The 26,474-nt window shown below is 35.7% G+C and overlaps 1 protein-coding gene across 1 annotated transcript in view; it reads right to left on the minus strand.

Annotated features, from left to right (window-relative positions):
- The window catches only part of Vwde (von Willebrand factor D and EGF domains), a 126,290-nt gene that overhangs the window by 68,224 nt on the left and 31,592 nt on the right, over window positions 1-26,474 (minus strand). Inside the window, exons 12-25 of the mRNA XM_059256458.1 lie at window positions 25,433-26,382; window positions 23,443-23,579; window positions 18,978-19,133; window positions 18,769-18,873; window positions 17,159-17,273; window positions 14,978-15,228; window positions 13,785-14,004; window positions 11,268-11,405; window positions 8,791-9,354; window positions 7,329-7,424; window positions 7,140-7,235; window positions 5,874-5,969; window positions 5,195-5,290; window positions 3,975-4,070 (exon numbers count right to left, since the gene is read on the minus strand). Of these exons, the coding sequence (XP_059112441.1) occupies window positions 3,975-4,070; window positions 5,195-5,290; window positions 5,874-5,969; window positions 7,140-7,235; window positions 7,329-7,424; window positions 8,791-9,354; window positions 11,268-11,405; window positions 13,785-14,004; window positions 14,978-15,228; window positions 17,159-17,273; window positions 18,769-18,873; window positions 18,978-19,133; window positions 23,443-23,579; window positions 25,433-26,382 (3,116 nt within the window). The remainder of the gene's footprint in view (window positions 1-3,974; window positions 4,071-5,194; window positions 5,291-5,873; window positions 5,970-7,139; window positions 7,236-7,328; window positions 7,425-8,790; window positions 9,355-11,267; window positions 11,406-13,784; window positions 14,005-14,977; window positions 15,229-17,158; window positions 17,274-18,768; window positions 18,874-18,977; window positions 19,134-23,442; window positions 23,580-25,432; window positions 26,383-26,474) is intronic.

Here is a 26,474-nt window from a genome sequence, read left to right on the forward strand (position 1 = left end):
CAACTCCAACAAAGCCACACCTCCTAATAGTGCCACTCCCAATTGGGGCCATCTTTATTCAAACCACTCTACTGGATGATGGATTATGAGGTGGGTTTTAGTTTGTTTTAAAAAAATGAATTTCAAATTAATGGGTTTTAGTAAAAGAACTTTGTAGACTGCTAGTATGTATTAGATGCACTTTAATAACTGCTTTCTTCATTTCCAACCCCTCTAAAAACATAATTGGTTTTAAGAAGATTTATAAATAAAAATAGCACTTTCAGTACAAAACATACAACTGGATATCTTAATGAATAGACTGCGTGAGGTTGAACCTTTTCTGGTTCATGCTGAGTAATTTTTTTTTTTTTCCCAATTGAAAGTCTTTATTCTAGTCGGCTGGGAGTACACTCAGGGACCCAAGTGTAGCACCGAGTGTTTGGGGTAAGGGGTTTTTAAAGGCCAAAACTCCTTTCTGGTATCTTGTTCCACAGCTGCGGCTGAGTACTTTTTGATGCACACACACACACGTGTGTGTGTGTGTGTGTGTGTGTGTGTGTGTGTGTAATGTATGTGTGCCAAGGGGCATGCAGATCATATAAAAGTTTCAGGAGGCAGTTCTCTCCTTCCCCTGTGTAGATTCTTTAGATTTAACTCTGTTGTGAGGCTAGATAGCAAACGCCTGTACTCCAAGATCCATCTCGTCAGCTCTACTGGTAGATTTTTTTCTAAATATATATTTAACATAATTTATTAGTCATGGAAAAGAAAAATATAAGGTGTGTTTATACATCTGTGGTGGGTTGAATAAGATGGCCCTCATAAGCTCATATATTTGAATGCTTTGTTACTAGGGAGTGGAACTCTTTGATAAGATTAGAAGGATTAGGAAGTATGGCGTTGTTGGAGGAAGTATTTCACTAAGGGTGGGCTTTGAGGTTTCCAAAGCTCATGGCAGGCCCTCTCTCCCTCTCTCTCTCCTTCTCCCTCTCCCTCTCCCTCCCTCTCCCTTTCCCTCTCCCTCTCCATTTCCCTCTCCCTCTCCCTTTCCCTCTCCCTCTCTCTCTGCCTGTGGATCAGGATGCAGATCATAACTCCTTCTCCAGCACCATGTCTGCCTATGTGTCACCATGTTCCCTGTGATGATAATAATGGACTAACCTATGAAACTGTAAGCAAGCTCCAGTTAAATGCTTTCTTTTAAAAAGTTGCCTTGGTCATGATGTCTCTTCCCAGCAACAGATAAGTGACTAAGACTACATTTCTCAAGCCATACATTGGAAGCCATGCTTATTAAGAAAGTAATGTTTATGTGATATTTGCAGCTTAATTTCACTCTTCTCTTTGAAAATCTACAGTGCCTATCCTATGCCAGTCATATTTACTTTCAACCATAGCCTGTGTAATTTGATTCAGTTGCCCTCAGTGTGTCATCCACCTTCTCTTCCCCATATGACCAATCTCATGAGGGGATACAATCTCTTCACATCAGGCATGACAGCCAGAAAGTCGGAGCCCTTACAGTAGACTTATAATAGAGTTCAAAGGTCACAGCCTGCTCTGTTGAAACTAGTTTCCAAAACCTGCTTTCATTTCACAGCAAGTTGTTTCCCAGTCCATTAAAACAAGGCACATGTTTCTTTTGTTCAACTTAATAGATTAGAGATCATCTCCTTTATTACTCAGTGCTGGCACCCTTTGTGGGGAGGAGTATTTTTTTACAGCCCTACCCCTCCTGCAAGTAGCTTGGTACTGTGAGCTTGTCATTTTCCCTTTACTTCCTCTGCTTAAAACTATATTTATAACTCTTTAGCATACATTTAGTCATAATCCCTTAGTTTTCAAGATTTTCCTTAACTGAATCCTCTTTCTACTTCACAAACTGGATCTTCAGAGGAAATCTGAATTAAAGGAATACTATACCTATGCCCATCTCTCTAGTGCTTAAGTGATATTTTCTTCTTTGTTCCAGTTTCTTCCTGTGAGTCTGAATCAACTGCTCAACAAAAGATGTGATTGTAAATCACACCATATAGCAGAATGTCATTAGGAGTCATTTTATTATAGTGTTCCTTTAGCAGAACATAGTGTATCCTTTTCTCCTAGCTCTCTGGCCTATCTCACCTCTGGTTCTTGGCCACCCAAGTAGTATCAGAGTTCTGCTATATTCATGGATCAGTGTTTTCCTCAACCATTATCAGACAATCTTCCTCCTTCAGTAGATGGGAACAAACACAGAGTCCCACAAGCTTGACAATGTGCAAAGAAATCTCAGAACATTCTATCTTAAATTTCATATCTCCGCAAATCTCTCTACTCAGGGCTCAGGGAACCCTGTAGAAAAGGAGGCAGGAAGACTGTAAAAGCCAGAAGTGATGGAGAACACCAAGGAAGGCCTTCTAAACACAGTGTGACCAATGCACATATAAACTCAAGGAAACTATAAAAGCATGCACAGGGCCTGCAAAGGTATAAGACAGATGGAGTCCTAGCGCCTCTCATTCCTAACCCAGAAGATATCTCCAAATGATAACTAACCACAAAGGAAAAATTACTGGTTTTGTTTTTGTTTTTTGTTTTGTTTTGTTTTGTTTTTAGTGGAGTCTCACTGGATATATAAACCACTCTTAAAGGCAGACCCCTTGCCCAGCAGTAGATGACTAACATGAAATTAACTCAATGGCATCTTTGGAGGTTCTTTGTCACCCAGTGTTTTGTCAAGGCATTTTCTTTTCTTTTTCTCTATGGGTTTGTGTGTGTGTGTGTACATCTATATGTGTTTCTTATGCTTTTATTCTTAAAGTTCTTTTCCTTCTATTTCTTTGTTTTGTCCTATTCAAGTTTATTTTTATTTTATTATTATTTTCTAGATACTTGTTTGTTTTCTAATAAAAGAAAAAAACAGTGTGGATTTGGGTGGGAGGGGAAGTAGGGAGGACTAGAAAGGAATTAAGGGTGAGAAAACTGTAATCAGAATATATTGTATGAAAAAAATTATTTTCTACAAAAAATAAATCAAATTGTATCACATAAAAGTGTTGACTTTATAAATTTAATTGTAAAGATGTTTAAATATATTCTAAAATATGTTTGGTATAACTCTAAGACTAAAGCTAAAGGAAATATTTGAAGCATTTAATTTACTGGCATTAGTTCCTAGTTTATACCTATATTCTCATGCCTGAGACATTTCTGTTAACTGGGAGAGAGAGAGAGAGAGAGAGAGAGAGAGAGAGAGAGAGAGAGAGAGAGAGCAATGATTCTCAACCTGTGATGTAAGTCACAACCCCTTTGGTGTCTAATGACCCTTTTACAGGGGTCACATCAGACATCATTCATATCAATTCATAACAGTAGCAAAATAAGTTATGAAGTAGCAATAAAAGTAAGTTTATGAGTAGGGAATCACCACAACATGAGGAACTACATTAAAGGGTGCCTGCATTAGGAAGGTTGAGAAACACTGCTCTAGAGGGTTAACTAGATGGGGAAAGGTATTAAAATATGGTGCAAAAAAGGAAAATGATCCTTGTGTCTCCACATCATTTTGCATAGTGTTGTACACAGATGCACTTCACAAACGTTTAATGAAACTAAAGTCAAGAAAACATTAGACATTAGATAAAACATTAACATGGGAAAACATCAGACATTAGATAAAATGTGTCAAAAAATGATTGAATTGAAAGCAAGGGAAACTCCACTATTCACTATAAACTGCACTAGCATGTTGTCCATTCACATCTTAGCTTGACAAAACTTCACAGATAGTGCCCATGCTGTTAACCTAACAGATCTTGAATATTTGGCAACTCTGGCACATTTGCTTGAGTTGGTTTTTGTGGCCTTATCTACATAATCATAAGGAATAGAGAGGGAACAGAGTTTTTTTCCATCTGAAACTTGGTATGTGTTTCTGCAAAACTCACTTTCTTATTTTGTGTTCCTAGTTTTCCAATGCCCTTTTATACTTATGCAGAAGGAATACTTACCATTCTGGCACTGTGCACCAAAGAATCCATCAGGACAGAGGCAAGTGTTTGGTTTATAACAGGAACCACCATTGAGGCAAACAGGATCACACAGAGCTAATGAACAACAGGAGGAAAAGAGATCACAAAATGCTGTTATTTTAAAACTAAGTGTGGCACAGGTGTATGGAAGGAAGCACAGTAATATATTTTAAGTACAAGTAAAAATAGCCCATATTTTAGACTTCAACAAGCCAGAAGAAGCAAAATAACTTTGTAATTTCTTCGAAAGTATGTTCATTTGTTGCATTAGTAATATTAATGATAAAGCTAAGAATGTGGAGTGAGTGTGATTAAAATTCAGAATGCCTTTGGTAATAATCCTGGGCTGAGAAAGGGAAACTCACCAGCACTGACAAATGTATGTGGCTCTGCACACACTTTATCCCTCTGCAAATAAAACAGGGCTACTTTACTCTAGCCCCTCCATGCTCAAAATGGCTGACGCTTCATCACTTTGTTTTGCTTTGATAGTACTTCTAGTTCTATTTTCAGCCTAGACTTTATCCAGTCTCCAAGGTGTACCACGGGTACAGTGCTCTTCCAAATTCAGCTTGCCGGGATTGATTGATGTCTTCACTTCTTGTAATATGTGGTCTATTTACATGTCCTATCATAAAACAACTTGCTTCACAGTCTTTTTTTTTTTTAAAAATAATTACATCTCATATCTTTTTCACTAATGATATGAAACATGAAATAATCTTTGTTTTCCTTTGTAACAGGCTCCATGTATAACCAGCACATTATAAATGGCGGGTTAAATTTTCATTGAGAAAAGTCATTAGATCACAGTAAATTAGAATAGAGACAAACTGCAAACCTCTCTGTTAAGGAAACACATCTGATACTGATAAATGAATGGATTGTCATGATGGCTGTGCTTAACAACCAGAACCAAATAGATGTTTAATTAAGTAGCATATCTATGTCCTGATTAGAAAAAGAGAAAGAAATTTAAATGGAGAAATTGCCCCAAAGATGGGTGTTCTGTGTCCATATCAAATAAGTGAATGACGGAAATACAAAGACAAGACAGTACTGATTAGGAACATAACATGTAAGACAGCATTAAGGTTCTGGGTAACAGGAAAACATGAAGATGAGATGTAAGAATTTTTAAAATGCATCATACATAACCACCTCATATCTCTCTTGTCAGCTCAGTTTTGTTTTTTTACCTGTACTACAGGTGGGTCCGTACCAGCCAGACTTGCACTGGCAAATATCTGGTGCAACACATTCACCTCCATTTTCACAGTGCCTGTTACAGACCACTAAGATCAGAAAGACAAAAGAAAGTCAAATTTAGCTCACAACTGCCAAATACTTCTGGTAATGAATCAGACCACCGAGAAAGATCAGAATGATTCCTACTCTGGCTTGGATGCATTCCAGTTCTCGTGTTCAGTTATTTTCTTACTGATAGAGATGGAGAAAGTAGAAAATCATTAGCTCTGAATGAGAATTAGTTATTTAGGGAAATTATTAGTAACCGGTGAGCATAATTAAAGATAAATTAAAGAAAATAAAGTTACATGGGAGGTAATGTCTGATTTTCAATTATTTCAAAGAATAAGATAAGTTACTATTCAGAATAAACTTCTTTATCCATTTTCTTGAGACAGGGTTTCACTATATGTAACTCAGACTACTTCTCATGATTCTCCTGTCCCAGCTTCCCAAATAATAGGATTACAACCATGCCCATCCAAACTTCTTTACCTCATTTCTGGTCATTCCTGGTTCCTTTAGTGAATCATGTCTATTTGGGGATGGGATTGTTTTATTTAGCATTAAAACCATCAACTCATCAAAGGAGAAGTTTATTGTACCAGATTGCAAGAGAGCTTTACTTACGTGTTTCACATCTTGGTCCTACAAATCCGTAAGCACAAGAGCAAAGATTGCCAGGAGAGCATGTGCCCCCATGTTGGCAAGGAGGGATGCAATGTTCTGCAGACACAGACATAAAGTCAGGTTTTACTAATCAGTATACATGCATATGTACAAAATGGACACAATAAAGCCCCATTATAAAAGAAAAATTTAGGGTAAACTTGATTCCCTTTTAATGTATAGTTACTTTTCTGTTGGGATCCACTACATGAATTCACAATTCCAAAGCAATCATCAATCAGCACCATGTTTTGGTTTATAAATAAAATCTATAAAACACAATGTAGGTGTGTGAAAGTTTTATAAAAACTTTAGTTAATTGGATAATGATACTTGACCTTCAACTTCTTCTAAAATGTGAGTGTTGACTTATGAATAACTGTCCTAGAAATAGATTTTTATATTTCCATAGTTATAATCATTTGCTATGAATGTTGAAGATTTCTGTTAGTTCCAGATTTATTTTGTTACTCTGTGGTTTCCTTTGTCATCAAGGTAGGTAACAGGACTCTAAGATCATTCACAATTATATGTATCATCTACTAGAATTTAGTCCCAAAAACTTTTTAAAACAGCAAATTCATTTTAAAAATTTACACTTACTTTTATCAGCTCTATTCTGTAGATTCTTCATTTAATATTTCAGCCTAAACCATGCAACCTGTATATGGCTGCAGATTTTTTTTTTAAGACCACCTTTTAGGTTTCTACTTACTACACAAAAGTCATTTAATAATTACCTTTTGCCAAAATATTTGTAGGGATGTGTGTTACCTTATACCTAATTCTCAAAAAACAAAGGTTTTGAAAGACAAACATTTGCTCTTTGGATCTCTAATTTCTGAAGTTTGAGTGATCCAAAATTAGGGGCTAGAAAGATGGCTCAATGGTTAAGAGCTGTTGACTGCTTTCTAGATCCCACATATCCCAGCACACACCTTATAACCTTCTGTAAATCTAGTCCCAAGGAATATGCCACCATCTTCTGGCCTCTACAGGCATTGCATGTACATGGTGCCCGACATACAACAGTCAAAACACCCATACAGTTAAATCTCTAAAATGAATTATTATAATAGATATTTTTTTTTAAACTGTGAGCTTTTATACAAGCACTGGCAAGTACTCGTTAGCAACAACACAGTAAGAAAATTATCTTTCAAAATATTTTCAAGGCAATAACACCATATTTAGTCCCATATTTGAGATTTTATTTGTAATTATCACCTTCACCGCAGGTTGCTCCACCAAGCCCTGGAGGACATTCACAGATGTTAGGCTTAATGCATTTTCCATGTTCTTTGCAAACAGGGTGACAGATGGCTACATAAAAATAAAGCCCATGGCTTAGCATGGCTTAGAAATATTGATTATCAAATAAAACTTATTATACAAACTAATGAGTCACATACCTACCAGTTTGGCAGTTGGAACCAGTGTAACCGGGTTTACATTTGCATATGTTTGGGGCAACACATTCCCTGTTTCTTCCACATGAATGTCTACAAAATGCTGCAAAAATCAAGGAAGAAAGTCTGATTTGTAGATGTGATATGTATATGTGTGTGTGTGTGTGTGTGTGTGTGTGTGTGTGTGTATGTTGCTTTCAGATTCAGTTATATCGAAAAAAGGTTTTTCTGAAGTTTTCTAAAATGAACATTTTAATGAATTATTAAACCACAGCTACTACATTTGATTATAATTCTTTTCCTTGTACTGGCTTCATGATTAGAATGATTGAGAAACATGATTACTAGACTAAGAAAAAAGTGTACTGTGTGGCAATTATTCCAATAGCACTAGCTCACAGGGTAGGAAGCAGCTAGCCATGCACTCATGTTGTAGAGTGTGATGGGGTTTCAGAAGCTGTAATGTTGATGATAGGACAGTGATAGTCAGAATCCCAAAGAGCAAGGTTCCAGGAAGTCAAAAGTTAATGGGGCTGGAATCCTTGGACATCTTTAGCCACTTGACATATTCCAGTGGCCATCTAACACTTCTCATGTAACCATAATACATGATGACTACGTTTTATTTGTTAACAATAAGCAACTTTACGTTAAAAACATACAGTTCTTGAGACTTCATATTTTTGCAGGAAAAAGAAAGGATTCATTTTTCGTTTTTGGGGTTTTTTGTTTTGTTTTGCTTTTGTAATATCAAGAACATAGAGGTATGGAAATGTTTCTTTTCTTTAATTTTGGTCTCAAACCAAAATGAACAATAACAATAAAACTAATAAAGAAATGGACAAGAACAATGACAAAACACCTAAATTTTTATTTGCATTAAACAAAAACAATGACTATACAGGGCAAAGATAAAAACAGTGCTTGTAAAATTGAAATGACAGAACAATTGTTTAAATGTCAAAAGCATTTGAGAAACTACAGAAAATTGTAGTTTGTGAAAATAAGCAGGTATGTCAGAATCAGTAATTTGAGGTGTTAACTGGCAATGGTGGACTGAAAAGAAACTAGACCACACAATACTGATCAGGTGTGTATTCACAACTGTGACTCATCTCTTTAGCTGATTGGTACCAGACAACCAGACTCACAAAGCTCTACTCTCTCATCTGTACACATGGAAAACAACAGTCAGTATATGAGGTTACTATAGATTATATGATGGTTAAAATAGAATGTTGCTATAGAACTTCGAAGAGAGCAGTTATCACTGTATTAATAATACCTATATAGTAACAATATTTTGTAATAGTAATGGTATTTTACAAAGAGCATTTCAGAAAACTCACATCTTCCAAAAATGTATTAAACTAAACAGAATGAATAGAAATCAACAAATATGGAAGGATAACTGCTAATCACTTAAGTTCCATGTTTTCATTCTGTGTTCTGAAAATTTTTCACATTACCTCTGCAATTGATGCCATCTCCATAATACCCAGAGGGGCAGCGTCCACACTTGAAATGACCGTCTATGGTTGGCACACAGGAAACACCAAGGAAACAAGATGATTCTGTACAATTTGATGTTTTGATTGATTCAAACTTCTTTGGCAAAATAGTGATTTCTTTAGTAGTCGATGATGTAAAGTCATGCTGAGTGAAACCTTGGAAAGGGTTGCTGATTTGAGCATTATGCTCTCCTGTCTCTGTTTTAACAGTACTCTGGATAGCATCTCTTATTTTCCCAAAATAATTGTTAGGATTGATGCTTAAAGAGGTACCATTATGTGCAGGAATTTCTAGCTCGTTGAGAGTAAGATTTGTACTGAGAATATGATCCACATGCTCATAAGCAGGTATCTGATGAGAAATATCCTTCTTTGTATTATCCATTTGAGTTGTAACTGATTTTATTGAAAAGTGAGAGGTGCCTATTGAGTTTAAGGACTCGTTGGTAGTTGTAGCAGGACTCTGAGTAAAGCCTGGACTTGATAGTAAATGCTCCTTTGATGGGGATTGAAAGCTTGAATCTAAACAATAGCAAAAATGAATAGAAATGTTCATCAGAATGTTTATTAATTTCTACAATACCCACAATTTTGTGCTAAGTTATTCATTCCTTTATGTGGAGTTTATAACATGTAAGGCTAGGAATCATAAAGTAATGAAAAGTTGTCATAGTGTTCCAGCCTTCAAGGATGGTGTAACCTATTTGGATACACAAGGTAACACAGGAAGTAAGCTAGTTTGAAAGTAAATACTAATAAGCACCCGTGAAATTCCATTTGTTCATTTTTGTATAGTATATACCCAAGGATTCAGGAGATTAGCAAGGATAAAAATGTATTTCAAGTTGCATTACATAACCCTTAAGTTATCTTCCTAAAAATTGTGAGACATTTGATTACACTGTAAAATGTGTCACTGTGATTGGTTTAATAAAAAGCTAAATGGCCAATAGTTAGAAAAAGATTAGGGAGGACTTCCAGGGACAGAGAGGACTCTGGGAAGAAGGGCAAAGAAGGTACTGAGGTATAACTTGTTAGTCGTAGGAAAAACAACTGTGAAATACTCTGCATTAGTCTTGAACCAAGACCATGACTTACTGGGGACATTGCCATCTATTGGCCTAACATGATTTTATGTTTTTGGCAGTTTTACCATCCTTTTCTTCAACGACACTTTCATCAAGACTCAGGAGAACCATAGTTTTTGTAGTAAAGTCACTTAAAAACTGTTTCAACTGTAAATCAGTATATGAAGCACATCAGAGTTAAGCTTTTGCAAACTAAACCAAATGAATCATAATCTAGGATTCATGAGTCATTTGAATTTAATTCTTTCCAAATGAGATCAAAAATACAGTTAAGATATTATTCTTTTTCACCAAATCCTCAGATGTAGAATGAATTGTGTGCCTAAAAACTCATATGTCAAAGTGTAAATCCTAAACATGGCTGTGTTTGGAGAGAGGGTCTTTGTAAAAGGAATTATGGTTGCACAAGGTGAGAAGAGTAGATCTGTGATCTAAGATTGTCATCCTAAGAAGAGGAGGAGGTACCAGGAAAGCACAGGCAGACAAAGAAGAAAGACCTAGTGACGATATGGCTGTCTGCCAGCCAAGAAAACAGTTTCCCTGAAGCCTAACAGACTAGATCCTTGCTCTTGAACTTCCAGGAGCCAGAATTAGAATTATCAAAAAAATAACATATTATATGCTGTATTATATGCATATTATATGCAATTCTTACCTTTCTAAAAAATAAAAATACCTCAGGGGTAATTTTTTTTCATGGAAAACAAATGAAAGGTTGATATTGACTTCCTCACTTGTTACCTCGACAGACAGGCCCATCATGATATAAAGATTGGGTGATCAATTTCCCATCAAAAGCAGATCATTATTCATTTAATTGTACCACAAATATAGCTCTCTAATGCTATCTCCTAGAGCTCACTTCTAAAATATTGATGTTTCTTAGTTTCTTTTGTTCCCTTTCCTCTAAAATCTCTGTCTTCTTGGATAATAATCATAAAAGTTGCATCTGTTGCTCAGTCCTCTCTCCTTGACCTTCACATGAATATTACATAGTCCCTCTCTATCCAGACTCAATCCATGCCTCTTTTAGGGTCTTGGATTGTCCTTCCTGGCAGGAATGATGCCCTGTGTACTAGTCCTGTGTGTCTCTCAGATACGTCTATCAAAATACACAAAACATCTTTTTGGCACCATGAAGCTCCTAATCACATTTCCTTCTACAACATGATGATCTATTAAGTGGGAGGACATCTGTGATATACTTCTGCATCCTGTGTATCTAGTTCTACATGCAGCATGATGCATATATACCGAAGGAACATGTGAGTAGAAAAGAAAGGCAGTTGAATGACCTGAATTAGATAAATGCAGCACAAAGCACAGCAGCAAGCAGGGGCTTTTTACCATGACATGTGTTCCCATCACCATGAAATCCTTTAGGACATGAGCCACAACGATAGGAGCCAACGATATTGAGGCACTTCACACCTGGGGAACAAGGCCAGGAGTCACACTCATCAACATCTTTCTCACAGTGCTTGCCTACAGGAAATACAAATCAATAGTTCAAATTATTTAATTTGAAATACATTATATGTCTATCATCCTGTTGTTTGGTTACTTATACTCCTGCTTTATTCTGTTGAATTCTTAGAAAGAGCTTGGTATGTAGACTAGGTTGGCCTGGTACTGGCTATGTACCTCAGGTTAACCTAAAATGTGCAACACTCATGCTTCTTCAGTTCTGGGATTGCAAGCACATGCCATCACATTTGGCAGGTTTTCTGACTCTTTATTTAGCCAATCCAAACCTCTGCTAAGGAAATAATTTACCCTTTATTTAAAAACTACTATAAGATCAAGGATAAAATCATTTATACTTCTTTTAATAGTAAACTCAAGTCTTCACACACAAGAATTTGTTTTTCTATAAAGAAGATGAGTAATCTTATCACTAGGGAGGGCCAGGTAGGAGGACCTTGAGTTGGTTAGCATAAGTAACATAACCAGATCTGTCTCAAGAAACAGACTATTAATAACTGAGGTAAGAATTACAGTATATAACATATAATTATATACAATATAATGAGAGAATTTGCACTTTTCTTTAAAAACTCTGTAACTTTTGGAAAGGTTGTTTAGAACATTGCTTTCTTAGCCTAAGGATAACTTGTTCAGACAAATTATTGCACTCTGAAAATTTTAATTTTACATGTTAAAAAAGTCAAAGTTTTCTCAATAAGGTATTTTGAAATTATATAGTGCCCTTTGATAAGCTTAACATCTTATTTGAATGAATAAATTCATATCAAGAATAGATATTAATCCTTGTTATATACTTATGTTTAAAGTAATTAATATTTAAACATTTTCAAATATAGTCTATAACACAACACAAAAAAATATCTATATTCATATGTCTAAGTGGTAATTTTAAAATAATAAAAAGATTAAAAGACAAGAAAATATTTAGCTTTGTTCATATATTTTAAAACATATATTTCAGAAAAGTCCGCTCAATGACTGTATATTAATCTCACAATTACATCTATATAATTGAAGAACTCTTTATATAAGACCTTTGAATTTTTGATTAAAAAAAAGGTACCGTTGGAAGTTTACCTGTGTCCCACTTGACCCATGGTCAGGACAAATCTCTCACTCACAGTCCTGCAGCCTTTTATAAAATAATCACTCAGAGGCCTAATATTATTTATAACTGCTTGGCTATTAGCTTAGGTTTATTACTGATTAGCTCTTACACTTAAATTAACCTAGAATTCTTATCTGTGTTTAGCCACATGGCTTGGTACCTTTTCTCAGTTCTGCCTTGTCATCTTTCTTCCTCTGTGTCTGGCTGGAGACTCTTGACTCAGCCTTTCCTCTTCCCAGAATTCTCCTTGTCTGCCTGCCCCGCCTATACTTTCTGCCTGGCTACTGGCCAATCAGCAATTTATTAAACCAGTGTGCAAAAGCATTATCCCACAGCATAAAGTCTTATTTTTTATATGTTTATTTTTAGAACCAGACATTTTAGGACAAGTCATGAATTAGTGAGTAAGCTAGCATTTCATTTGTTTCCAACTCTGATTTAACCCATGATATTTCTAAGTTAATAAATTAGTAATAAATAATACCTTATGTGATAATATTTGTTTTCTCCCTGAAATATTTTTTGTTATTCTATGATATATATGTAAATGTTTCTCTTTTTAACAAAATAAAATACAGTAAGATAAAACAAAAATCATCACATTGAAGTTGGACAAGACAAGCCAACAGAAGGAAATGAGGCCCTAAAAGAAGGCACAGGAATCAGAGATCCAATCATTCATACATTCAGAAGTCCCATAAAAATACTAAACTGAAAGCTATTATATATATTCAGAGGACTTAGTGCAGACCAGTGTAGATTCCATTCTTTCTGCTTTAGTCTCTGTAAGTTTATATGAACTTTGCTCAGTTGATTTAGAGGACCTCATTCTCCTGGTGTCCTCCATCCCCTCTGGCTTCCATATTCCTGCCCCTTGTCCACAGGGTTCCCTGATCTATGTCATATTTCAATATCAATACATTTAAATGTATTTTTATTGCAAAATAGATGTAACAATGATTATAGATATGCAATAGAGTTTCCTTGATTGCTGTTAGATTTAAAAATTGGACAAAATTGCAAGAATATACAAAAACAAAAGTATGTAAAAGTAACTGAAAATAATTAAATAAATTATAATTAAACAATTACAAATAATCAAGATATAAGCAGTGTATTCATCTGTGATACTTTTTTCCAGACTTTTAAAAATATGCATCAAAATCTTAAGAATGTAAATTTGCATGGTTCCACAAATAATATTCCAAGGAGCTTTTCCTTCTAATTCATTCACGTTCTCATTTGGTTCATAATGAACCCATACTAACCTGTTAGCCCAGAAGGACAGTCACAAGAGTAACTGTTTAAGTTTCTAATACATATGCCAAGACCACAAGGGTTTGACTGGCACCCACTGGCATCAACTTCACAAAGACCACCATGGAAACCAGGCAAACAGACACACAGGTATTCTCCACTTCCTGGAGGAAATTTCCTATCAGACACACATGAGCCACCATTCAAGCAGTCACAAGACTTCACAGTCACCTGCAAAAGACAAATAATAAATGCCTTATTTTGAATAAAATTATGTTTAGTTAATACCAAATGAAATCATGACAGGCATAAGGGCTTATGTACTTGTATAATCAAATTATGTATCTCTGCAAAATGCTTGTTTAAAAAATTATATCCACTCTCAAGAGCACAATTCAAATATATGTACTAGGGGGAATACTTTTAAAAATATTTCAAGTAGAGTAACTTATCTTTGTTTTCTAATTTTTAAAATAGATTCTATTTGGTTCCAAGTGGCCTGTGACTTACAGTCCTTCCTCAGCTTTCCAAGTACAGATTTTTTAGGTATGTAACACCATACCCCATGGATAGAAGGATCAACTTCTATAATGCAAACTGAATACTAGGAAACAAAATCAGAAATGTTGAAGACAGTCAGCACTCATGTACCTCCAATTAAAGGACAGACCATAACTTCAGTTTCCAGGCAAATATGGCCAAATACAATTATCTTTCATCACATGTGTCTGTGTGAAAACATACATGCCAAACTTTAAACATACATGCACACTGCAAAGAATTTATAAGAATTCAATCCTTATGCCTGACATACTACATATATCAATAAAGGAAAATTGTCAATTAGATACTTATGTCTTCTTTCTATACTTTTAGTTTCTAATTCAGCATCCAAGACTCTTTCATTTGAAGGAAAAAGGTGTAATTGTCAATCTTATTTTAGTCAGGATTTCCATGGGAGTGGAAAGGAATGAGATTCTCATCCTCGTCTATCAAGTACAAAGTACAACGTCAGCTATCAGATTAGATCCATGATTATGACTGTCTCTAAGGTGCTATGCTGCTAGAAGCAACAATCAAGCGTGTAACATTTAATGACTTCATTGCTCTTTGACATTAAGACCGTGACTTGTGCTTGGATTTAAAATGAAGTGGTTGCATTTATAAAAGAGCCAGTGACATTTAGATAGTTATAAGCTATGACCTCAATTGTGACTGTAGTTTCAGCCTCACAGTCATCCTTAAGACGGAGAGTGAATCTCTGAGGAGTCAGTGACTCTGTTTTCCATGTAAGAAGTCCTTTGGAGGAAACACCTGCCCCATCAGGACCGGAATCCAGTGTAAAATGTATCTCAGAGCCTTCTGGATCCCAGGCCATTAACTGGTACTCAAAGTCTTCTCCATAAAATGCCTGTAATTTGTCTTGCAGTGCTTGAATCACAGGAGGCTGGTTGTCTGTACCAAAGAAAGTAGGAAGGGAAAGAAGCATGATTCTGATAGTCCCCATAGGGACAAGTGTCTAATAAGGACTTAATTCTGCTTAAATTTCTACTAGCTGCTTTTTTGTTGTTGTTGTTGTTGTTATTTAAATGTTATTCCATTCAGTATAAATGTAAAAGTTACTGACAGGTTCAGGGTCAATTTTGTCAAGCAAATCTGTAAATATTTTAGACACTGCATAAAACATACAGGCAGCGTTGCACTCTGTGCTGGAGACACTCCTCTTTTGTCTTAAATAACTGTGTTGACCATTCCACTTCTTGAGGATCCTTGGTACTCTCAGACTCTCTCACTCTATCTGTGCATACTTGCTCATTCAGCCTCATTTTCTTCCTTGGCACCTCCCATTACTTTCTGTGATTATACCCCTCCATCCACATCCTTAAGGTTTCTTTATTCTACATACTTCCCCACCTGTAACAACTGGTAGAGAACAGTCAGACCAAACTCCTATTCTCTGAGCCTCTTCCAGTGGCCAAGCTCACACCCTAGTGAAGCTGTGTCAGGAATAGGGGATGTTTCCTTTATATGCAGAAAACATTCAAAAATATAATTTATACTGTCTTATATTTTAACATGTGTACTTCCTTCTCCTGCTAGTTAAACACAAGTATGAAAACCAACTTCACTACGGCATCTGGGCTGCAAGTGCATTATGTGTACACAGGATGCATTGATGACAGGAGACCCCAGTTCCAGCTCCCAATCTATACCTGGATATCTTTAAAAGCACCCTTACTAGTGATCTTATTTCCCTCCTCTTCCACACGAGGCTTAAGACTCCTCATATCATTGAACGATATGGCTTAGTCACAAATCTATCACACTATAGCCATTAAAAGACAGACTCCAACTCAGAAGGTAGTCTCCATTTCCTTTATCTCTTTCATAATTTTTCCTTAAATTTTCATTCCCTTTGGCTAGTATTCTGTAAATCTTGTTCCTAAACAGTGAATAGGGACAGTTATCTAACAAAGCAATGGAGTTTACGTATAAAATGGCATGTATAATATCACAAACAACTGTGTAAATATAAAGTTTTATATAGAAAAAGTTATATAGTCTCTGAGAACTGTCTTGTTGCATCTTACTTACTAATCCATGTAACTAATAACACCTGATCAGCACATGGGGAAGGAATTCAGACACTCATATGAAATCGCTGTGGTACTTGGGAAAGTGAAGAAGTTATGTCATGTGACCACAATTTGTGGTACCATTTGAATGAAAATTTATCTGTACACAGGATTATATTCATAGAATCACAGAAGAAGGGTACTAAAAGGCACTTTATTGAGTACTGAGTCTAAATATCATAAATAAAAAATGATGAATTCATGTCTGTTGGAGATGAAATAGCTGAATTCTTTGTTATAAAACTGAACAGAGTAAAGCTAGATTTAGAAAATGATGTATACTTGAATTAAGAATTCCCATTTCTTTCTTCCATGAACAATTCAAATATTGTTTCACTATTAAATGTTAGACTATATATCTTACAATCTATTTCAGTATGATAGAATAAATTATATGTAGTCATGTATCATTTAACATTAGAACAAGTTCTAAGAAATACATTGTTAACCAGTTTTATCATGGTATCATCATGTAGTATATAGTCACAAATTAAGACATCCATGAAACCACTTAGTGATATGAACACATGTGAAGCCTGTTGTTAACCAAAATATTGTTATTTGGTGTTTGGAGCCATGTATTAAAACATATTCCTGTCTTTTTTTTCTTAAAACAAAGAAACTCATAAAGTAATTAGAGCTAAGTTAAATAAATTGTTCATCTATCTGAAATACATTAGTATTAGTTATGGCTTAGAATCACCTTAAAACTTTTGTACAAGAAATAGTTGAAGTAATAAAGAACTTACTGTCTAAAAATGACCAAGTAGAATTTGATATTTGGGGTCTACAAATCAAACAAGAGCTGGTAGGGTTTTTATCACCTTCAGTGTAGCAGAGACCATCAATAACACAAACATTATCCTAGTGGAATTTGAAAAAAGAAAATGTCAATAAGACATCCTTATGTCTAATACACAGAAACTAGAAACAGAAAGACAGCAGTGTATGTATTTGGATTTGGAAAGAGTTTTCATAAACTCAACATGAATACATCTTTGAAAACAAATTATTCATTGTATATGAAAAGCAATGTAACTGATTAATTTGGAGGAATAGGAACATGCAGGTAAGCCATGAGGCATGGCTTCTGAGCAGCAAACAGGGAGTATAGCCACCATTTTTTTTTTATCTATGAGCCCTCCTGGCAGTGTTTTATTAATAAGAGTGGCCTTTTCCTGTACCTCTGAAAGAATGACATTAATTTATAGTTATCTTCTGTTTCCCTTTGTTGCCTACTCTGTCCTTTGAATTCCACTACTGGCCCAGATTCATGATATAATTACCTGCATTTCATAATAGATACAGTTACAAGACATCCCTGAAAGAGATGCTGCCAGGGAGAAAGCAGCGGAGTGCACCAGTTCCTCAACTCACTCAGAAGATTCACATTTATTTATCATTTTTGCTCATTTTGTAACAACTCTTTGATACCACTTACAATGCCGTACAAGACGGAAGAAACAGCTGAGAGGCCATGACATTCTTGAAAGTCAGCATTGAAAGTGCTTTTAAACTAGCAGAAACAAAATATTCCAGAGGAAATAAAAACAAATGAGTCTTCTACAACACAATTTCTTGTTGACATAATCTGAATGCTTATATCATGAAATAATAAAGTGTACAAATTGTTTCATTTTCATATGTATGTGTGTGGATACTAGTTTTATATTCTTTGATTTTGAAGAGTCGAATGATATTAGGTCCGTTGTGTTCATCAAGTCATCAGTTTTCGTGTGAGGAAGCCTTCTAGGTAACCAAAGAAAAAAAGAAAACCAGCTCCAACAAGCAAAAACAATACGGCTTTTTCTAAAAGCATTAGATACATTTTATAAACCCTTTTCAAATACAAACCATTTCCTACAAAAAGGACTAGTTCATCACAAGGACAAATATTACTGAAAAAAATACTATTACTACAGAGGAAACAATGTACATAGGAGCACATGAGTGAATGATCCAATATGAATTCTCTTCTCCGATTCTTTGTGAGGGGTACAGAGAAGAGGGGCTGGGTCTCACATAGCAGGCTGTCCTCCATGATGGGACAACCTTAAACTTCTGATCTTCCTGCCTCCATCTCCCAAGTGATAGAATTAAACTATCTTCTACTTTTACATAGTTTCTCCACCAATGCTTCAGGGAGAAAATATTCTGCCACTTTAAAATGTTAAAGGGAGAAATATCTTCCTTACTACAACAACAAGAGTTACAGGAAGATGATTAATTTTAATTAGACTAACACAAATGTGAGGTAAGAGTTTGTCCATATCATTCTAGCATAAGGTTGGAAAAGTACAGCAATATACCAAAGACATGTGAATATATGTGTTATATGTTATGAAAATAAGAAACATACCTTCATAATGCATGAGTCATTTACATAGGGGTCACAAACTTGACAAGCACCATCATATATAATCATTATCTTGGGATTACTGAATGCATAACCATCATTAGATACCTGTGAAATATAGTTTTACAATAAGATTATTTCTCCTAAACATTGCCTCATCAATTCACCATGAAATTTTGTTTATGCATGAAATGATATCTTTTATTTGTTACCTTTAATTGAAACTTTGCAAAGGATTTCTCCCCCATCAGATCCATGGTATTAGAATGCTGGCCGTCTGTGGGTAGGTGACAATCAACCATTCTGCTGTCTTGAAAGACTGTCTGTGTGTAGACACTTGCTCCGAGAACCCACTTACTGTCATTATACTGAAGATATAGTGGAAAGTCAGTTAACTACTTCTACATTGTGATGTCCTTTTGTTACTAAATTATATATAACCAACTTAGAAATTTTAAAATATCTATCCCATATGATGGGATAAATAATTAGAAAAAAATCACATTAAAGTGGTAAAAATTATACATAATTTGGTAATAAAAAATCTCTCTCAAAGCATACATTACTGCTAGATTCAATCCAAAAAAGTTGCCAAGGTTGGTCATGAATAATGGATTTCAGAGCAAGAGGGAAAGTAGTGGAATGCATAGCCGACACATGGTAGACGGTTTTTCCATGTCAGAGTTTCTTTTCCGAAAGTTCCCACATTCATCCTCCTGGAGCATGTCTCCAGTTGGTACCCACTGGGCTCTCATGCTGTTATATGATCATTGACTGGTCCAGAGGAACAGCTAAGTTGGGTCAGTGCTTCAACTATTTGAAAATTTTTAGCCTTAGTAAAGTTAAAATAAAGCCTACAAAGAATAATAGGATTAAAATCAGATGTGCATATATATAATTGTGTACACACTAATTTTTCATGGCATCCACATCCCAAGTTAAAGATTTTTTCCCCTGAGGATTCAACTACATTGTTTTCTTTAATTCTCTAAGAAATATACTCTCCTCAGTAAAATGTTTCATTTTGCTTAATCTAGTTTTTGTCATTTGAGTAGAATTCTAGCCAGTTTATCCTACTTAATACCAGTGGGATGTCATGCTTAAGTTACACTTTGGGTATTATTTAATGTACTGTAAAATGTCTTGGAGTGTGAAAAGTAAGAGGCAGAATAATTTTCTGAGCACTGACAACTATATTGAAAACTAAAAGGATATATTGTGTTGACAACATCTGAATTCATATTTATAAAAATATATTCTGACTGAACAACGATTTTCAAACATGTAGCATTGGTCATACAACTTGATAGTGCCTCAGCATTGTAGGTCAGCAAGAAAGGGCAAGGGCAGAGACATCACTCCAGTTTGTGTAGAATAGAGTCTACTGAGCTTTGAAGACTTGGTGATTGACAGACTAAAGTTGTGCAGATATCTATAGTCACGGAGGAGCAGTCCGTTAAAGCAGATCTGTCAGTGGGTTCCTCTAGCAGAGGAGGATAGAAAGGAATGTCTCGAGGCTGTCATTATAGCTATGCTTAAGGGATGTAGGATCTCTTGTTTTCCTGTGTGAAATCAGTCTGCAGCCAAAGACTCGTCCTAGGATATGAATTCTACTCCTCTATGAAAAGGTAGACCCAAAGTTATAAATAAATATGGTTCCACATCCTTTATATTCAATATTTTGCGAATGTTTATTATGTGCTGAGAATATTCTTTTTAATTTAACTATTTTAATTTTTGAGAATTTCATACATGTGTACTGTACCTAAACGATATCCATCCAATCCTATGTGGTCAGTCCTATACACATATACACACTAGCTATTGGTATTCTGATGAGGGAAAACACAACGGAAAAGACATAGAATATATCATTTTGTTGTGATAACTGAAATTGAAGTTTAATACAGAAGCTTCAAGTCTAATCTAGTCAAGGACGATGTCAGAGGATGGAGGTTATGTATTTCTTCCCGAAGGATAAAGAGAAATCAAACACGGCTAGAGAGATCAACATTTGAAAACCAAAATGGTGTAAAACTTCATGGTCTGTAGTACAGCATGAAGAGGATGAGGGGGATGTTTAAGCTGCCCACAAAAGGAGACAAGAGCTAAGTCAGAAAGCCATCTGCTCACAGGGTTGCTGGTTGGACTTAATCCTGTGCATCAGTAGCTTAAAAGCTGGGTTTGGCTTTTAGAGGAAAGAATGAAGGAAATGGTGGCTTAGGTGGCTGAATTTCTAAAAAAAAAAAAAAAAAAAGGCTTGTTTAAAATTGCTACTATAACAATAGAAAAGAGCTGTAAGTGGTGATATTCTATTCTCTACATAAAACAGGAAATGAGTCTGTGTGCCTTTGTGCAAAAGAAATATAGTAAGGATTATACCCAGAAAATGGCAGTGGACACATATGTCAGATAATAGAGAGAACAGTATAAAAATAAGAAATAATGGGAATCCATTACTCAGGACAGTAAAAGAAACAATGGAAGAAAATGGGTGATACGGAAGAGAAGAAATGAACTGTTCTCTGTACATAACTTTCATACAGATCCAACTATTAGAATTATGATGTTCCAGATATTCTCTAAATAATTTTAATGTAAATCAACTATAATGTGTAGGAAACTCAAAAAGAAATACAAATACAAATATTCAAACTAATTGTATTACAATGCAATACATAACTGCTATGAACAGGTAGGCAAAGAAAATAGTGTACATCATTTTGGGAACATCACTAGCTGGTATATCATTATATCATTTTATACATTTACTGTTCAAAGGTAGAGGGTAAAAAATCTGAAATTTATATATGCATGTATATATGTAATATATATGTATATATATATGCAAAGAATTAGGAATGATGAGAACTGTTTTTTACCTCTGAGGAAAAGAGACACAGATAAGGAAAGGAGACTAGAGTGAATCCTGTGACATTCCATTAGAATTAGAGACATTGCTGTCAGCTCATGAAGATGGTAGATTAGATAGATGAAGATGATGAAGGTAGATGATAGGTACATAGATGATAGACAGATAGATGGATAGATGATAGAAAGATGATAGATAGATGATAGAGAGACATGTGTGCATGCTCTATCCATTGAGAGCACTTACAAGCAATAACTAGCCTGTAATAAATAATGAAACTAGGAGAAGACATTAGCTTAGTTTAAACATAATATCATCCATCCAAATTAATCTTGGGGCTTTCAACAAATCCCGGAAGACTATAGTTGCAGGATTTAAAAATTGTGCCAAATTATGCTTGATAAAGAGTGAATCAAGAAAATCCTTAAAACCCATGTTGGATACGTTTTGTGTTTAGATGTTAAGATTAGGCCTAGTTAATTGGTTTTTCCAATACTAAGTGGACAGTCTTATAAATGTATATATACAAGCAACATTAAATGAACTCTTATTTGATTGATATGTAATAATCGTAATTAAAAGAATAAGAGACCAGGAATTTGAGAAGGACCAGAGAGGGGCACATAGGAGAGGTTGGATATAGGAGGAGAGGGAAGTAATGTAACTATATTTAATTTTTTTAATTAGGCATAGCAGAGATTGATTCAACTTAATACAACATAAATATTTGCTATGTAGGCCAATCTTGGGTTTGGCAACTAAATTTCTTTTTTTCTTTTCTACTACAAGTCACTATAATGTTCAGGGAATTCCAAAATTCCATGTCAGATGTTTGGAAGGGAGAGAAGTAAAAATCACAACACATAAAACACATCTAAAAGTAAGCATAATATGTACTTTCCAAGAGAATATACATTTGTAAAATTTTCTTCTGATTAATCATTGACTGGTAGCATGATCTCATATTATCAAATCTGCTCACGTCACATATCTACTTCACGGATACTGAAATTCTAGAGGTTCTATGCACAACATAATGTAATGAGCATACTTATGCATAACTCGATAAATAAAATATATACAACAATTGTTTCCTTTAGCAAATTCTCAGTATCAGATTCACAACTCACTTCATCAACTTAGAGATAAGGTAAGAATGCAAAATATGATTGACTGCTTTAAGCTTTCAACTTGTCCAAATTTCAAAAAACGGCCTTACAATAAATGTTTTACTTGAAGAAAGAAAAGGGAGATCATATAATTCACAACAATATGTATAATTGGATGTGACACATTTAAATTGAATAATGTTCTGTTTTTGTAACCTTGAAAACAACTGACAGGGGATGGACTGGGATTAATTTAAAGTCTGAAATCCATAGTGCTAGTGCAGGAGTTGTGAACAAAGAGCACAATTATTCCCGTTTCTGCTTTGTGAGGGCGTATTCAGATATCGCCATCTCCTACACTCCCTGACAGATACCGTGGCTGAAAACCATTGCCACGCATTGTGTTTACAGCTCAAGAAAAGAAGATGCTTCCCTACAACAAGCTTGATGTTCTTTTAGTTTTTATTAATCAGGAATGATAATCAAGACCCAATATCTCAAAAAATGATATAAAATACTTAGTAAAGTTCACAGGGTAGCTTTTCTGGAGAAGCAGCTTGGTCATTTTCCTGTAACTCTTAGTGAGTCGAACACCCTGAGATCATGTTGGAGGCTAATAGACAAAATTAACCTACAGCAATCACAAATTAAACCATTGTAAACACTGCCCCTGCAGCCTGGGCTTATCATACATACCTCCAGTTTAGTAACTTCACACTTGATGGAAGGTGATTCTTTGAAGCCTTGACCAAAAACTCTCACTGTAGCACACTTCTGCTTCTGAATATCACAGAATCCCGCATTCTCAAGTTCTGTAACTTCAGGAGCTATGTCTTTAGAAAAGAAAATGATAATAAACAGCACTTGCTTTGTGAATTACAGTAAAAACATGGCATCATTATTTTGAAGTCTAAATTAAAAGCATAAGTCAAATAACATTTCAAAATATACTGATAATATTATTTATAGTAATTAATCAATTAAGCATTTAATAATCTTGTTTTTAAAGAGGTATTGTTAACCATCAAAATAAAAGCATTGTTATAACTGATAACACTTAAACACACATTTCACTAATATTTTAGTAATATTTGTTATCAATAAAGGGTGGATGTCAACAAATTATTACTATCATAAAATAGATCTCTTTGTTTTGCCACATTGGTTTGTACCAAATAGATGGATTACAGGTAAAATATGCTTCTGTAATAAAATAGTTTAGTCAGCAATGCAATATTTACATTTCAAAAATTATTTAAGTATTAGGAAAAAATTATCCAAGTGTACATACACTCCTATTCCAGTATTGTCCACATTTTTTATTGTCTGATGAGCATAATTGTGAGTTTATTAATCACTGGCAGGGAAGGCTTTTCTTAGCACTCAGAGTTAATTGGCTTTCACATGGCCCTTTTTCCAGCTGTGGTCTTAGGAAACACATCTCACCTGCCTCAGAGAGAGCTGCTTGTTAAAATGAGTGTGCGTGTGCATGTGAAACAGCTCAGCCGCCTTCCTGAGTCCTGGAAAGACCTCAGCGAATCTAGGAGCTAGCCTCAGGGGACAAATTGTAAGCATATGAACTCAGAAGTCTCAAAATCCTCATGAAAAAAAATTGTATTAGTTTATCCTGTCACGTCTGTAACAAATGTCTGTTGACCGATGTATTCGTTACATGAGGCACAGTAATAAACCAAATGAAGCCCCCATATAACTTCAATTTTTTGTCATGGAAGGACAAAGATGGTTTAAAAAGTGAGAAAACATAAAATGTGGGCATGCATGTTTTGCAGAAATTTTATATTAATTTTATATATTATAAGAAGAAATTTTATATATTATAGGAGATAAAAATATGGGGTTGCATGAGAAAAACTACTAGGAATTTTTTAACTTAATACTGAGATAAAAGAGCTCCCAAGGGCTGGAGAGATGGCTCAGAGGTTAAGAGCACCGACTGCTCTTCCAGAGGTCCTGAGTTCAATTCCCAGCACCCACATGGTGGCTCACAACCATCTGTAATGAGATCTGGCACCCTCTTACTGTGTACATAATAAATAAATAAAATCTTTATAGCCGGGCGGTGGTGGCGCACGCCTTTAATCCCAGCACTTGGGAGGCAGAGCCAGGCGGATCTCTGTGAGTTCAAGGCCAGCCTGGGCTACCAAGTGAGTTCCAGGAAAGGCGCAAAGCTACACAGAGAAACCCTGTCTCGAAAAACCAAAAAAAAAAAAAAAAGAAAAAGAAAAAAAAAAAAAGAGCTCCCAAAATAGACTTAAAAATTTTTAAGCAAATTAGTATACTTAGTAAAACAATAATAATTGTGCTTAAGATATACTGAATATGCATGCGGTCTAGGCAAAAGGTTATTCTCTGCAGACAGGAGCACCCACTGTGTGCAAAGGCCCTGCTCCTGGGTGGGCCTGGCAGTTCCAAAGGACAGCAACCAAGATGAAAGCAGCTGGAAAGAATCAACAGCTGTCAGAAAAAGGCCACCAAACGGCAGGGTGCCAGTCAGGAAGCTACAGGGACATCTGCCTTGACTTTGAATAAGATGAAACACTTGGGGGAAAGCATTAAGATAGTAACTAATACACTTTTCACTAGAGACTTAATAAACACTGTAGACAAAGACATTTTCATAATCAGATGTCATCCTCAATATTAAAGTTTCAGAGCATTTGCATACCATATGAGTCACTGCAGTCATAGGAACTGTAGCCTGGGAAACAGGCACAGCCCCAGTCCATGCACTGCCCATTGCCGCTGCACAGATGGGGGCATTTTAACACTTCGAGAATGCCTCCTATTGACTTCCTGTATTCTTCTATGTTGTGTTTTCCTTCCTCTAAAACCCCTCTCTCACACTCATTCTCTAACAAGGCCACTCCTGCTTCTGCCCAGCTCACATCGTCCTTCAACAGAACATCCTTCACACACATGTTCATAACATGGGTTAGCGCCCTGCCAAGAAAGGGAAGGCAGAGCCTTCCGATGCTGGAGTTGGCTAAGGTCCGCTGACAGAGAGCCATGGTGCTCAGTTCAGTGAGGCCCGAAGCTGTGGGCCATGTGGCGACAAACTCCTGATGGCTGTCCTCAGTGTGGTCCTCGGGGAAAAAATAAGAAATCTCTTCCAGGTTGGCTTGTCCGAGACTCTGGGAAGCAAATATGGGAAGAAAATCCTTCAAGTTTTGTCGTTTCCATCTGTTGTGTGAATTCTTCTTCATCTCCCGGTCCTGTGTGTGCCTCTGATTACTGAAATACTTCAGTGGGTTTTGTGTCTCATTCCCAGGATGCCCCAAACTTAACTCCAGTTTGGTTAGGTTTGTATGGGCTTCTTCTCGTAGTAAGAAATTCAAATTATCTTCTTCCTTAGGTGCATGAGTGCTTATTTTTCTAACAAGAGCTCCTGAATTGATATATTCAGAGGTGATATCTAGGTCTGGTATCAAGGAAGAGAACAGGATGTGCTTGCGGTCTTTGCAGCTGGAAGCCACTTCTAAGTGAGATCCACTGTCCAGATGGTAAGAAAGCAGATGCTGCGAGGCGGTACCCAGCAGGCAGCTGCAGTAGAATGGTTTCGCTGGAAACTGTCGGGAAGCTGGAATTTTGTCAAACATGCTTCTTCCTGGTAAAAGCCTTCCAGATGAAAAATAGGATGGTTATTTGAATAAGAATGTTTTCGGCCACTAATATATTGTGAAAAATGCAGAATGTTGAGTGACCACTGC

Source organism: Peromyscus eremicus, chromosome 3 (assembly GCF_949786415.1).
Source record: "Peromyscus eremicus chromosome 3, PerEre_H2_v1, whole genome shotgun sequence".
Classification (NCBI taxonomy): domain Eukaryota; kingdom Metazoa; phylum Chordata; class Mammalia; order Rodentia; family Cricetidae; genus Peromyscus; species Peromyscus eremicus.